Raw genomic sequence first — 16,511 nt, 5'->3', positions numbered from 1 at the left:
TCCTACAACATAGTTCTCAATTTTATATACCATTTACTTCTAGGAAGGTTTATCATAATTTGAATATGGTCACATTACTTGGGGGCTTTAATGTGACACACAGTGGACAGTGGAATGTAGCTGGTTTTATTTAACTGTAATGGAAATCACACTTATTGAGCCAAATAACTCAATAACTATTGAGCCAAAAAGCTCATGCTCTAGTCCCAGCTCTGCAATTGACTAGCTGGGTGACACAGATCAAGTCACTTACTTAGTGTAGGACTGTTTCCTCATTCACTAAACTAGATTAGTTGTGCTAGTTATACTAGATGATCCCTTACTAATTTTTTGGCTTTCATGTTCAATAAAGTGAGATGAATTCTCCTCAGCCAGTGGCTTTCCAATTTATACTTTTTTATGACCCACATTAAGAAATATATTTTATATTATGACCTAGTTCACATACATGTATATATTCATATGCAAGTGCTTTATACATGCACACACAATACACAGCATGATGTATGTGTTATACACGCAACCACACACACATATATATAAGGAACAAAACTGAAAGTTGCATGAAAGAATACTAACCCTTGTTACATCGGATGCATCATGATATTTTTATTCTATTCCATTAAGAGAAAAATGGTCAATTTCCACTCGATTTACTCCATGACCCTGGTGACAAACACCATAACCAGGCACAAGCCTGTACTCTGAAGAATGGTCTCAAGGGGAACACAGGTGATCACACAGGTTAGTGGTTAGAATTCTAATTACTGAGGGGCCTGGGTGGCTCAGTTGGTTAAGCGTCTACCTTGAGCTCAGGTCATAATTCCAGGGTTCTGGGATCAAGTCCCGCATGGGGCTCCCTGCTCAGTGGGGAGTTTGCTTCTCCCTCGCCCTCTATGCTTACTCTCTCTCTAGTAAATAAAAAAATCTAAAGAAAAAGAATTCTGGGGATCCCTGGGTGGCTCAGCAGTTTGGCGCCTGCCTTTGGCCCAGGGCGCGGTCCTAGAGTCCTGGGATCGAGTCCCGCGTCAGGCTCCCGACATGGAGCCTGCTTCTCCCTCGGCCTGTGTCTCTGCCTCTCTCTCTCTCTCTCTGTCTCTCATGCATAAATAAATAAATCTTTAAAAAATAACTGAAAGGAAAATATAAAAACTGTAGATACCAGTCCACATATTGAAGGAATGCATTCTAATCTTAGTGAACAAATTATGACACACTAAATAAAAACAACCGCTAAATACAAGTGCTCCCCAGGTGACCTTTCCTGTTGTAATTGCTGCATAGTTGAACTTAAGGTTGACATTCTTTTAGAAACAAAACTTTTTGAAACTTCTTGCCTGTTAGGCTGGCTTTTAACTCTTTAGTCACAGGAACCCTGGTGTTTTAACAAATGAATCATCTTGAATTTATAAATAATCCCTTTTAAAGTTTCTGTAGCTTTTGCTAGAGTTTTTTTTTTTTTTTTTTTAAAGATGTTATTTGAGAGAGTATGAATGGGAGGAGGGTCAGAGGGACAAGCAGACTCCCTGCTGAGCGGGGGCTCAATCCCAGGACCCCAAGATCATGACCTGAGCTGAAGGCAGACCACTTAACCGACTGACGCACCCAGGTGCCCCTGCTGCAGTATTTTAAAAGAGCCCTTGTTTTTTGTGTATTAAATTTTGAAAGCACTGAAAGCACTATAATTATCTAATGTTTTCCTTCCTCTTCTGGAACGCATCTTGAGGGGAGATGTTGTAAGAAGATTCTAGTCCTTGCGTCTTTTACCCTGTCATCAAATCCTAGATGGCCCTCTGGATTAGTTTTTGAGTTCACATCTTGGCATGCTGGGATGTCATTGGGATTTCCTGAGCCTTTAACAATACTCAAGGATCTAGGGTACCAGGTGACACATGTAGGTCCCATCACGATGAGAAAATGGTCTCACTTCCCAAGAGTGTTCCCTTTTGGGTCTAATGGCTCACACTTTCCTCTATATGCAACAAGGGAAATACCCTTCACAGGTACTTCCAATGGTTCAACCATCTAGGGAATAGTTCATTGAGATGAGAGAAATCTCAAAATATCTTCTTTAAAAGGTTATATTAGAAAATAACCTCTTTTTAGGCAACACTTCTAAACAGAAGATGATTATGTGTGCATATTTTAAAAAAACAAGACATAATGTCCACTTATTCGTTTATAATCTATAATATATTAACTTACCAATATAAGGATTATACTCCATCTATTGTACTTCTTTCCCCCAATACTACTTATGTAGATTTACAGCAAATTATAAACAATTGAAATTACGAAAGCGTTAAATCTTAGCTTTGGATTTCTATTTATCTTTTATTAGAATGTCATTTAACATCATCCTCCCTTAATGGCAACTAGGTATAAGACAAGACGACTGGGTGGCTGGAGAAGCTGGTCACCAGGATAGAAACCTGAGCCAGTTATTTGCCTTAATGTTCGATCCATATCTTGAAAGTTCCTCAATCTTAGCAATTCAACTTTTCTAAAATCACCATAATACCTATGTCACTAACCCCAGTCACATTGTTAACTCCAACCAATAATTCGTGGGATCTGAGGCAAAGATCTAGATAACTGCATTTATAGGTCAATAATTGCAGGCTTCATGTTTATAGTTTTGGAACCTCTACCCATTTCTCCCTCCCACTTTTTTCTTTTTGCAATATGACATGAGCTAACCTTTCCTGCACATATGATTTCCACCAGATATGCATTACAGTGTTGAAGAGCAATCAGAATTTTTTCCAGAAAAATTCTTTTCTCAAGATATTTTCCTATTAGTTTGCTTTCCTATATCCAGGTAAGCACATTGTGCTATTTCTGAGGCTTTTTTTTTACACCATTCTATGCTGATCCAAATCAAACAAACCTTTAGAGGGTACTGACAATGATGTCTTCATTGAATATGATCGCTGCTAAATCTGTAGCTCCCTGTTTGCTCTGTAATGCTGTGCCAAGATCTTGGCCTTTAGATGTTCCCAGAATCCCTGGAAACATTACTTATTTGTTTGTGAGTATAAGCTCTAGAATGATTTTGTATTCACAACAAAATATGAGAATGAATAAAGCAGTGTGGCTTTTCCTAGGCTGGAATTTTTTTTCTTCACCTAACCATAGGACTTGGAGCCACTTAGAAGAACAGTAATACTCTACATTGGTGCATTTATAAAATATACTAGCATTAAAACAAAGTAAAAGGATCTGCTGTAACAGAATCCATTTTTTTTCAACCTTTGATATTAAATTTTTTTTTCCTATTAAAAGTATTAACATTTCTAAATTCCGAGGGATACTGGTGGGAACTGATTAAGGATTCACATTGTTTAGCTTTTAAAATACACATTTAAAAAACTAGTCTTCGGGGCACCTGGCTCAGTGGTAGAGCATCTGCTTTTGGCTCAGGTTGTGATTCTGGGGTCCTGGGATCGAGTCTCGCATCAGGCTCCCCACATGGAGCCTGCTTCTTCCCCTGCCTATGTCTCTGCCTCTCTGTGTCTCTCATAAATGGATAAATAAAACCTTAAAAACACACACACACACACACACACACACACACACACACAACAAAAACTAGTCTTTATACCTAACCTGATGACGTAAGGAAATCAGCAGGGTATCAAAAAAAATCACCCTAACACTCCAAATGGGCTTTTAGATATCATAAAGGCTAAGTAAACACCATGGTTCCACCATCAGAAAATACTAGGAATATGGACAGAGATAACATATCACAATTTCTATTAGAAGATCTCAAGAAAGTCTACTAGTAATTGATCCCCTTCCATTTAGGCTTTATTTTGAATAACAGGACAAAAGCATTCTTTTAAATGGGAACTTTTGAGAAACCCAAAAGAGGAAAGTCAACGGTAAGAACAGGGCATAGCTTCCATCAGTGGCCATGGGGCTGGGGTGGGGGGTTGTTAGAGGGCACAGAGCTGCAGTCCCCTGCCCTGCTCACCCTCTGGTGTGCACCAGACTCGGTGCTGGGCAGGAGGGCACCGCCGCGTGTGGAGAGGCAGGCAGTTTTGCTGGCTCCCACTTGCTTCTCAGGCCAAAGTCCAGGCAGAAGTTGGCCTTGTGGGGTTCCTGTCGTCCTGCCAACCCGCGGCACTCCGGGGACATTGCTGGGAGAATCCTGGCCAAATCCTGCATGAGAAGTCACCTCCCTCACATGCTCTTCCATGTCAGGGGGTTAGACTAAAGGAGACCCCTTCTGTCAGGTTTTATGGTGTCTGTGCCCTAGCCAAGGACAAGAGAAAGAAAAAGAAAGCAACTTGTTTAACCTCACACAAGAGAAAGGAAAGAATCCTTCAGTATAAAAGATCTGGGAACAAAGCCCACTGTGCCCAAGTTTCAGGTCAGTTTGTTGTTTTTTTTCACATACTGATGGTTTTTAGCAATTCAAATAATTATGACCCCATGTACTCTGGGCCACTATATATATATATATATATATATATATATATATATATATATATATATATATATTCATTGCTTTCTCAAAGAGTGGTCCACTGCTGCACAAATACTGTACATAAGAATCTATGCACCATTTGACAAGTCAATACACGAGGTATATTCATACTTACCTAGGGAGCCCCACCACCTAGACACAAATTTAATAGGCAAGTAGTCTCAAAGAGAGGCCTCCATTTGCCATTCTTAAGGCCATAAATAGGAAATATTGCTTTTCATGAGGTTCTTCTGACACCTCGTGAATACAGATGCCCAAATGCATATTCACGGCCACATGTCTACAGATGCTCCATCACTTCACATATATGTGCCATCTCTCTCCTGAACTGATAAACACAACACGTGTCCAGAGAATGTTCATTTGAATTTTATTTGTCCTGTTCTTCTTTGAGAAAAGTGGAAATCCTAATCTCACACGATTTCTTTCAAATGGATACACTTAGACAATTTCTCAACGCTTCCTTCAATTTTTACACCACACTGAACCCAACCGGTTTTTGTTTTAAGGTAAACCAGGTTTTGGGTTCTTCCCTGTGGAGAAGTTACTTTCAAGTCAGTGAAAGTTCTTGGCCCATGATTAAAAGTCTTTGCCAATTAGTACTCAACGACTCCAATTCATTTTTTTCTGGTTCAAGATGAGTAGGAGCCTAATAAGGCTGTGATAAAAGGGCAAAAGGCACCGAGAGCCAAAAGCGGATTAATGAGCTCCTCCATTTATTTGTCTTCCTAACAGCTGAACTGTTACAACTATTGACACTCTTCAAAAGGTTCCGCTCTGAACCCTGTCCAGGCGCTGCAGGCTCCAATGGACATCTTCAAATCCAGAGAATGGAGAGGCAAGAGCTTCCCCTGTGTGATGCCAAAACCAACAAAGCCCCACGGATCAGGTAATGAAACTTCAGCTTCTCCCCCTTTGAGATTTATTTACTGGCAGCTGACAAGGGGCAAATTCAGCTCGGATTGTGCAGTCAAGGCCCTGTCAAGCTTTGAGAGGCACCCTTGTCTTGAAGCACCTTCATGACTGGCATTTCACTCAAAAGCCCTCGGCACTGGTCCTTCACAGCTTATGACATCACAAAGGACACTCCAGACAGATGCCTACATGGCATCCTGCAGCATTTTAAAAGAGAATTAGTGGTTTTAATTATGGTCGTCGTATGAAAGGGAACCATGCAAGCTCCACGGGAGACCTTTGATCAGACCCTTTTGCTAGTACAATGCCGCGGAACTTTGACTATTCCTGGTAAGAGGCCTTTTCTCGCTGAATGACTCACCAGTGATCTTTGAATGCAGACAAGCTTCTAGCCCTCCCTCTTCATTAGTGAGCATTTCTATACAGGGGCCTATATAGCGCTTGGAGTCTCGGAGCTCTACAATTGGGGGGAAGAGAATCCCTACGGATTCTGGCCTCTACTTAGGAAGTGCTGAAGGACTCGGAGTGACTTTATTCATTAAAACAGGTTGCTATTAATTAACTGTCATAATAAAATAAAGAACTATTATTTGCATTTCTTACTCTGTTCTCTTTAGTAATATGTATAAAAGATGCTTGTCAAAGAAATGAATTTATTGAACCACTTCCCCATCCCCCCCATCCCCGCCTTTTTTTTTTTTCCTTTTTTCTTTTTTTTTTTGCATTTTGGCAGCAGGAGCCTACTAATTATTGGACCCGGATTTATGAGCCCAAACAGAAGTAAAACATAAATATAAAATTAAGTGAGGAAATACAAAATCCTTTTTATTTGCCACTTTATGCAACTGAAAGAGAGCAAACAACAAATTAGCTTTATTTTTTAATGATTTCAGAGAATTATCAAAGACAATAAAACTCCAACTTTTTAAAAAATATTCACTGGGTTGGTGTTTGGCTTGCATTGTGAAATTATGTAACAACCATAGCCACTTAAAAGAAAAAAAAAGTATTTTAACTTGAAGCAGAGCAAGATTCACTCTTAAAAAAATCGCTTTTGGGAGACAGAAAATGTGTCTTTGGTCTGGTATTAATATTTTAAGAATTTAATCTTCAAAACTTATCCCAGTAAGCAGGGGCCCTTAAAAGATTTGCAATCGATGTTGAAAGTACTTGAAAATCGTCCATTCTCTTCTAGCATCTAACCAAGCAAAGTCATTAAGTGAAAGACTGAGGAAGTAGGAATGTTTTCTGGAAGATTCTCACTGAAATGCTAATTTGGTGATGTGGGATAAACAGAATTTGCATACCCACCACATCACAATAACTAAAACATCCCACTAAATAGTATTGCTTAGTGATGGGAGAGGACTTAGTCTTTCTTTCTTTCTTTTTTTTTTGCAATTTTTTTTCTTGGAGGAAAAACTTCTGGACTTCGGAATTTTGGAAGCTGAATGATGAGCAGGTTTTTCACATTCTGCTGCCTCAGACATTTTTCATATTTCTCAGACTTTGCAGTTCTTTTCTTAAGTGCTTTAGAGCAATTAAAATATCAGGCAGCTGGGGATCATTTGGTGCTTTCTGGGTGTAGAGACGGAAGTGTCTGATGGTTTCAGATATCAAGACTTCAGGGTCTGTGCCTTTTTCCTGGAGGCGTAACATCCGCTCACAGGCGATGGCATAGTTCTTGTGCCAATTCACTGGGTGTTCCTTTTGTAAATAGACAATCTCCTTATAAAGCTGAAAAACAGCAAAGATGTTGGTATTCCATCGTTATTCCTTGACTTTTTTTTTCCCCCAAAAAAACAGAAAACACAGAGGAATTAATCACACAAGAAGAAAAATCCAAGCAGACTATAGTAAAAATCGAATCGTTGCCAGGCCATGCAGAAAATGCAAGAACGTTACTGTAATTATTACAGTGGCAGGAGGCAAATGGGCTTCATCTAAAACTGCTTCTGGGGTTTTTCGGATGTTGCAGAGGGAACCTAAGACACAGTGTGTCAGGACAAAATGCTCTTCCTCCAGAACGATGTTCTGGGAAAGGGATTTAGTTCTAATTCATGGAAAGCTATTTACTCAACAGGCAAAAAGGTTGAAACTCTAAATTTAGCTGTTGGGGGGAAAAATAAATTTCTTTAGAAAACTGCATGGAAAGAGAACTTGAAGGAATTAAAATTTTGAACCTCATTTTGACAAAAATTTCTCTTTACTTTAAAAACAACAGTAATAACAATAGCAACAATAAAACAGCTCAAACGAATCCATCATCGAATAGGCTGAGCATAAGAGAATTTAAGAGCCATCCCTATAGCAAGATATTAAAAATCTTTGGAGCATCCTGTAATCACAATTTTGACAGTTAAAAATTTTCCCACAGAGATCAGGAATTTTGTTTTGCAACATCAGAGGTAGTATTAACTGGACAGAGTTTGAGTCTTTGATACTGAGTTTTCCAGGGAGAAACAGCAAAATTTAACAAATAAAGTCGACCCAAATCTGCACAATGGAACACTAGACTTGCTTACTGGGTAATTTCACAGCCTTCTTGGGGTCTGGTAAATTGGTGTCGGATCTGTGGGAACTTGAGGTCAGCAACAGACTCGGTGAACACACAGAACAAGCAATGATGCCTTCTCCAGGACCAAGGGCTTTTGCAGTTAGAACTGTATTCATCACATCATTAGGTTGAAAGGGACCCAATATATTAACTATTGCCCCAACTTCTACTCCAAGGCAGATAAATGCATACCCACCTAACCTACTTTTAAATAGCATCCACAGGAAAAATCCCAGAATTCACGTTTGATGTGTCATCTCGCTAGTTAATAACCTTCTGCCTTCCAGCTGACTTTTAAAGCCGTTTTCCCCTTCACTTTCACTCCATCACAAAGGAAACAGTCCCCTTGCACTTGCATGTACATCAAAGCTATGAAGCTAGCCTCTCGCTCTTCCATTCTTTTGGTCAAATACCCAGTGTTTCTCTACCTTTCCTCGTGGGTCTTTTTACTCTAATTGTTCCTCCTCTTCCTGAGCCTCCTTCCGATCCTCCGATGAGGGACACGTGTGAAGTGTACGGCTTGCTGCCTGCCACAGAGCGGGCGCTCAGGAACTGTTCAGGTTCTTAACTTTCCCCAGTTCTCAAAATCCTACCAAGTTTCTGGAGTTTGAAACAGGCCAGCCCTTCAGTGAGCATTCCCCATCAGCTCAAGAGAATGACAGGCTCAGTCGTGACCTCCCTGTTGTGTCGTCTTTAGCTATTGGAACCAGCATACTACCTGTTTGCAGAACACTTTGTTGTTGACACATCATCGACTTATTCTGGGTGGCCTATTAAGCCACGAGTGCTGTATCTTAAGAAGCCAGTCATTTCACTTCACCTGTAATTCTATTTCCTCCTCTATGTGTTACTATCTTAGCAGACTCTATTCTATTTACCAGGGACACCAATCTAACAAATGTATTCCTAAATAGGGATAATCCCTGCTCCCCCTCTACACCTGAACTTAATGTCCCCTCAACTTCAAGTTCTGTTTAAGTTACTGACTGGAATACTTAAATAATAACAAAAATGTCTTACACCTAACAAGAATGTTCTTGAAAAACCAGTACGGGGCGGGGGAGGGGAGGCAGGGGTGGAATTGCCTTGCAAGCAAGGTCACACATCTGGAGACATCTGCAAAGAAGAGACCTATGGACTTGTGTCCACTCAAAAGAGTAAAGTTTAGAGGCCTAGAGGGATAGTAAATCTGTGAATTAGTTTCAGTAGTGGCCTAGCAACTGACCAGGGAACAGGTCACTGATGAGAATATGACATAATAGTAAATCTCCTATTTCTCCCAACTAAATACTGCTTGTGTTTGACACCATCACAGAGTACTAGAGATGAACAGGATATGCCATGACAAGGACATGAGAGATCACTGCTAATGCTTAAAGCCCACTTTTATATTTAGAAGAAATCGAGGCCTGGAAAGGTGAACTGACTTATAGTTGACAATTAATGGTGGAGCAGGCCTAGAAACTGGACTTCCCGAATGCCAGACAGAACTCCAGCTTGCTGGCTCCCATAATTGATCCCTGGCCATCCTCAAGTGGGTACCTGGGAGGGTTCTGCCTTTGTTCCTGTGGCCTGTCCTCCCACACCCATACTCTCACTACTCTGGCCCCATCATGTGTCTGGCTAACTCCCTCTGATCTTTCAAGATGACACTCCAGGGCACCTGAGTGGCTCAGTCAGTCAAGCATCTGCCTTTAGCTCAGGTCATGATCCTGGAATCCCCAAATCAAGTCCCACATCTGGCTCTCTGCTCAGGAGGGAGTCTGCTTCTCCCTCTGCCCCTCACCCCACTCAGGCTCTCTCTCTCTCTCTCTTCTCCTCTCAAATAAATAAAATCTTTTTTTTTAAGATGACACTCCAGTGACTTCTCCAAAGCCTCCCTCCCCTCCTCACCACCCCCTCTCTGGAAGGGTGTACACATGCACAGCCTGCTGCCCCCATGGCACCTCTGCAAATCTTACAAAACTGAATGTAAAGGAGGACTCTATTTCCTGTCTCTTTCTGCAGGCTGCTACTACCTCTGGTAGCAGGGGGACAATGTTTGGTCATCGCCACAATATTTGGTACAGACTGGATTCTCAATAAATGCTCTGTGAGTAAATGAATAAATGAATAAACGATGGATCCATGATCCCAAAATTTAGGAGTAAAATGAGTCATACTGACTGGATGCCATGTGATCTGGACATAGCGTTGAACCAGCGCCTGGGCTGAGCAGACCCACCACAACCTGGGATGGCCAACACCTCAGGTGCTCACACACATGGCTCTGGGGCTCTGGTCTCATTGGCCTTGGCCAGGACATCCTCCGATGTCCTCATCCTCTGACAGCCTCCGTTTCCCAGACGGCATCTGAAGAGCCCAGGGCTATAGATTACAGAAGAGAAGGGGCTCATGAAAGCAGGATACCAGCAAGCCTCTGCTCTGTCCTTTTGTTTTCCATTAGAGAGGCCCACCTACCTGTGCAAGAGCCTCTCTGTGGCTGGGCCCTCTGAAGGCTGCTTTGGCCTCCTGGGGCCACAGTCACAAGTCAGAGCCACTCTCTAAGACCCTTCCCCTTCCTCATGAAATCCCAATCAGCCATAAACCTATCGTTTCAAGTGCAGCCAGGGTCAGGACTTTTGCACAGAGGGCAACCTGTCAGAACTTGTTTGGTGGTGACATTTTCTGTTCCAATTGTTCTTATTTGTTTCTTGTTGCTGTTGTAACAAATCACCACCAAATATAGTGGCTTCAAGCAATATACATTTATTAACTTATGCTTCTGGAGGTAAAAATACATAAAATCAAGGTTTTCATAAAACCAACAGGGTCATGTTCTTTCTGTAGGCTCTAGAATCTGTTCCTTTGCCCTTGGCTGCTTCCAGAGGCGGCCTGCACTCTTCAACTTGTGGCCCCATCCCCCACCTTCCAGGCCAGCCACACAGAGCCTTCGAATCTTGTTCTCTGACTTCTGCTTACGTTATCACCTCTCCTTCTCTGACTCTGACCCTCCTGCCTCCTTTTTAGAAGGGCCATGCGATTACACTGGGTCCACCTGGATAATCCAGGATAATCTCCCCATCGTAAGATTTTTAACTTAATCACACGTGCAAAGTCCCCTTTGTCATGTAAGGCCTTCTGTTCACAGGTTCCAGAGATGAAGACTTGGACATCTATGAGGAGGGGTATCACTTGCCAACCACACCATTTACTTTAGAGATTATTTGTGATACACGAGTAGTTTTCCATTTATATCACTTCCTAAAGCCAAATAAAACTAGAAACAAAAAAGCAGAAACTCTACTGTGATACACACACTCCATTCCAATCACCACCACCTTTTCACCAAACATATTCATATATATGTGTGTATATATATATATATGTATGTATATATATATAAAAGTGTACCATACGTTATATGCGTAAGTGTAGAGTTGAGCCTTCACAGCTGAAGGGACGCTCACACTTTCTGCCAGGTTAAAGATGAAGAATGGTGTTTTCATCCTGGGAGAAGGGGAGGTGGGAACGTTCATTAAAATCATGTTGTCAAATTTCACATTTAAAGCTACATCTGTCAGACTCTTCCACTGATAAAGAACATACAAAAAAAAAAATCCCTTTATTGTATACTTTTCCTCTCTCATCTTCATAGAAGCGTACTCTGAACCAGCAGCACCTCCTTTCCCCACTGCCAACATGCTGCATTCACACTGCTTGCCAAAGCTTTTAGGAAAAAGCTTAAACTCATCATCACTATCACACATCAGTTCTCCTCCGGATGTATATCACTGTCACTCAAGAGCAGCCGGGAAGGGACAGACTTGCTGGGTTTGTCAGCACACCCCTGAAGGTACCCATCGCAACTGCTCGGGCCAGGTGTGACTAGTTCTTCAGAGGTAGTTAGACTCTTTGACCACATGAACTCGTCCAAATTGTATTCCGCACACCAATTAAATCAATACCTGCCTGAATAATGACCTGCTTTCTTCTTTTATGTGATTTCTTCCCCAGCCTCCCTACATTCAATCACACGGAAGAACTGTGCGAACAGACGGTGCATCTTTGATCAGTTCTTCAAAGCAAGCATTTGTCCCTATAACTAGGGAGATAACTTGAATATGCTGTTTTCTGACTTTTCAAAAACACTGATGTAATAACCATAGTATGGCTATTTTTGTAATTGCTATTTTGGAGCTCTATTTCTTGACATTTTTTTTTAAAACCTCTTTAAACTTATGTAAATCCTTTCTATCATAACTCGATCCTCAGTGCAAAGCACAGTCTCTGGCTCAAATTGGGCACCATTTCTCTGTGGAAAGAAATGCTTCATATATACTTGGTATCCTCTTCTGTAGGCCACTTAAGACTTTTATATTATATTTAGGCCAAAGTCTGTTAGTGTTATATATTTTGAATATTTTATTTGTTTTTTAAAAGATTTCTTTATTTGAGAGAGAGAGCATGGTGGGGAGGGACAGAGGAAGAGGGAAAGAGTCTCAAGCAGACTCCCTGCTGAGGGCAGAGCCCCATGTAGACCTTGATCCCATGATCCTGATATCACTACCCCAGCTGAAACCAAGAGTTGGGTGCCTAATGGACGGCATCACCAAGGCACCCTAGGTATTCTGAAGATTTTAAAATAATGACAGGAACCAAAAGCATCCATTGCATCACCACAAAGTGCTCCGTACAGGGACAACAGGAGAGTATAGCAATTAGCACATTAATCCTCAAGTTTCTTCTAACAAGTGGGTCTGCTCCATTACACTGGAAGCTCCTTGAGGGTAGGAACTGGGTTACATGCATACATAGCTTCTAAACCTAGCATGGTGTCTGGCCTTTGGGAAGTATTCAGTAAGTGCTTACATAATTAGCTAGCACATTAAACATGGATTCGAGGCATTATCAACTTCTCTTCAATCAATTATACTCACTTTGGTTTAGATGAGGCCAGAGAGCACAGGAGCATAGCAGTATTCCTGAGTCAGCTGGATGTGAGTTCCAGACTCCATCACTTGTCGCTATTTGGCTTTGGACAAGTAACCTCTCTACTTCCAGTTTGTCCTTTTGTAAAATGGGGATCGATCATAGCAACTTCTTTACAGGTTTTTATGAAGGTCAAATGAGATTATTGAATGTACAGTGACCAGCACAATGCCTCAAACAAAATGACTGCTCATGAATGTTATTTTAGGGGTGTGTCTAGGTGGCTCAGTCGGTTAAGTATCTGCCTTTAGCTCAAGTCATGATCCTGGGGTCCTGGGATCGAGCCTGGCATCACTGGGCTCCCTGCTCAGTGGGGAGTCTGCTTCTCCCTCTGCCCCTCAGCCTGCCTATGTTTTCTTTCTCTTGCTCTCTCTCTCAAATAAATAAAATCTTTTAAAAGATGTTATTTTATTATTACCACTGACCCCAAAACAAACTGCAAACACAAAAGTGTGGGCTAGTCACCTTGCTTGCCACATCTCTTCATTGGCCACAGACTCCCAAGAAGACGCATCAAACCTGTAATTACAAGAAAACAGTGACATTTTTCTGCTGCTACATTTATTGCTACAGACATGTAATCTTTGTTTTATAATCCTACGAGGCAGATAAAATAGGTTGGATATTGAAGTACTGATAGGAACCAAAATAATAAACTTATTCTCCTAGAAAAGTCTGATCGTTAGGAATTTGAGATTTTCATAAATGTGTTTTTAATCTGCATAATGAGCCCCAGTGCCCCATGGGAGCAGATGAAGGATTAGTGGGAAGAGGCTGGAGGCATCTGAAGAGCCAGCTGTTCCTAAGAAGTGCTAGATGGGCAATGGGGCAGGGGCGAAGCCTGGGTCACTCTACAACCACAGCTAAGAGCCAAACAGCTGAGAAGCAAGGCGATAAGCCTGAGAGAGGGGACTCCTGGCTTTGCTAACAGCATTGCTCAAGCCAGGATGCTGCTCACAGAACATGGGCTAAACCATCTGCTGAATTTTTCTTTTAATTAAACTTCCTTATTATGTGTCTATTTTGATGGAGTGGATATGAGTGGTGTTGGGTACTTGTCCTTTGGTCAATTGTTTGCAGAAAAAGTTATATTCTTTCTTTTCATTTTCTTCTTCTTCTTCTTCTTCTTCTTTTTTTTTTTTTTTTGTGAGTTTTATGCCCAACATGGGGCCTGAACTCACAACCCCAGGATCAAGGGTTGCATGCTCCAATGACTGAACCAGCTAGGTGCCACAGAAAAGATTATTTTCCAACTTTTCCTCATGCTGTTCATGGAATGCTTTGATACAGACCTACTCATTCATCTCTGTCTGGTTGGTGCAATGTGGTCTGTTTCCTCATATAGACCCAAAATTCCTCGTAGCATTTTTTTTTAATATCATCTTGCCTGTTTTTGAATTAATATGCAATAGTGATCTAATCTTTAAATAATTCATAATTTTAAAAAATGGCAAGGGAGGCACGTTTCTATAGATGGTGACTTGATTTCCAACGGGAGTGAGTCAGCTCTGTAGAGATGCTTATAGTAAGACTGATCATGCCCCAAACAACCTAACCAGGCTAATGACAACTGTGAAGAACGTTACCAAGGGCCAGTCTTCCCCAGAGAGGAATGACCTGCCATTCCCGAAAAAAACAAACAGGGTAAGTTCATGCATGTGCAAGCTATCCCAAAACACAGAGTACCTATTGCAGCTCTACTGCAGTTAATGCATCTCTTCCACTTTTAGGACAATATAGTGTTATAAGAGCTGGAAGTGGAAGGTGCCATGCCCCAAACTGTTGGGGAGCCCACTCCACCACAGCCCTTCCTGCCTTTCCATCACCCTACTGTTCTTCAAACACGAGAACCAGAAATACATGCTCTCTATTATGATTCACGTGGGCAGCAAATAACAGTATTAATAACTAATAAAAAAAATCAAAAATATGCACGGGCATCTCAAAATTTAGTTAAATTTTTTAAGCACACAAAACTGCTGTGCTCTGATGAAAAACACAGCCGCTGTCCATACCTTCCATATTCTTCGGTCCAGTTATAAATATTTCTTGTAAGTTTAATCCACTCCTCAGGGTTGAATACAATCTCTGAAGGAACTAATTTGTCACAAGAGCCCCAGGGCCACAGTGAATAGTTCTTTTTCCACGTTGGATCACCTTCATGAATTCCTATGCAAACAAATGTTTTTTTCCTATTGAAAACAGGAAAAAAAATGTTTAACTCAAAGTTCTAAATGTTAATAAATATAATACACGAGGGGCTATTTTTGACTCCTTAAACCATTGTTACCAATAAACCATTTAAAACCTTTTGGTTTATTTAAATCTTTCCCAAATGGACTGTTTAGAATTTACATTAGTGTAAAAAAGCTTGCCGGGAGGAGCTGGGGAGAAGTTAACAAACATAAATGATAAAACCGATCTGTTCATAACACTAAGAAATCACTTGGGGGGTAGCCCCAGTGGTGCAGCGGTTTAGCGCCGCCTGCAGCCCGGGGTGTGATCCTGGAGACCTGGGATCTAATCCCACATTGGGCTCCCTGCATGGAGCCCACTTCTCCCTCTGCCTGTGTCTCTGCCTCTCTCTCTTTGTGTGCCTCTATGAGTAAATAAATAAAATCTTTTTAAAAAAAAAAAAAGAAAGAAAAAGAAATCACTTGGGGACAGGCATTGTTAGAGTGAAAGTTTCTGTGGTCCTGTCTCATATGTAAACATATACACTATCTGACACTTTTTTTTTCATTTTACAGGTGGAAATATAAGTCTTCATTTGTTTTCCTACTTAGAAGTAACGTTTCCTTCCTCAATTCCCATTGCACTTTATTTTTTTGTCTCTTTTATTATTATTGTGTTGTACTTATTGTTTGCATTCACATAGCTCCCCGAGTAGCCCAGAAACATCCTGAGGATAGGCTCTCTATCTCGGAGTTAACTCTGAATCACACATAGCACAATGCTTAGCTAATTCACAATATTTGCTGAATAAAATTAGTAGGTTGAATAAACTATTAGGAGCTTCGATACCTGCAAGAATTAGTAATATAAATGTTTTAAATAAGCTTGATTCACACTCACTGTAATTGAATAGTTCTATTCTAATTTGCGGTGTATGCCTGAGTAGCTATTATTAATTGTGTGTGTGGGGGAAGCATATTAGAAAAAATTACTTGAAAGTATAAAATGTCATGAACTTTGAAACAAGATACCTCTGACTTAGATTTTAGATTTTTTAAAAAAGATTTTATTTACTTATTCATGAAAGACACACACAGAGAAGTAGAGACATAGGGGAGCCTGATGTGGGACTCAATCCCTGGACCCCAGAAGGGGTCCTTAGCCGAAGGCAGATGCTCAACCACTGAGCCACCTAAGTGCCCCAGATTTTAGATTTTTTCCCACCATTTATGACCTCTATGATTAGGAAGAAATTACATAACTACCTGTCCCTCATCTGGGAAATGGGTATAACCCTTTCAGAGCTGTTTAAGATTAAATGAGGTATCTAATACAAAGTATAGTCTTAGAACATAGTAAGAGTTCTGGTTCCCGGGGAGATGGAGCAAGCACACTCTA

The 16,511-nt window shown here is 40.9% G+C and overlaps 1 protein-coding gene across 2 annotated transcripts in view; it reads right to left on the bottom strand.

Annotated features, from left to right (window-relative positions):
* Positions 1-3,816: 3,816 nt before the first annotated feature.
* Positions 3,817-16,511, bottom strand: part of TMEM260 (transmembrane protein 260) — a 70,335-nt gene continuing 57,640 nt past the window's right edge. Inside the window, exons 13-16 of one of the 2 annotated variants that reach the window (XM_038544803.1) lie at positions 14,954-15,130; positions 13,404-13,457; positions 11,366-11,456; positions 3,817-4,260 (exon numbers count right to left, since the gene is read on the bottom strand). In XM_038544803.1, coding sequence (XP_038400731.1) covers positions 4,219-4,260; positions 11,366-11,456; positions 13,404-13,457; positions 14,954-15,130 — 364 coding nt within the window. In that variant the 3' untranslated portion in view covers positions 3,817-4,218. Of the gene's footprint in view, positions 4,261-6,209; positions 7,148-11,365; positions 11,457-13,403; positions 13,458-14,953; positions 15,131-16,511 lie in introns of those variants that run through there. The other variant, XM_038544802.1, reaches the window with a different exon arrangement.

This window comes from Canis lupus, chromosome 8, assembly GCF_011100685.1.
Source record: "Canis lupus familiaris isolate Mischka breed German Shepherd chromosome 8, alternate assembly UU_Cfam_GSD_1.0, whole genome shotgun sequence".
Taxonomy (NCBI): Eukaryota; Metazoa; Chordata; class Mammalia; order Carnivora; family Canidae; genus Canis; species Canis lupus.
Note: the sequence above shows the minus strand (reverse complement) of the source record. Positions and strands in the feature narration are given on the sequence as shown.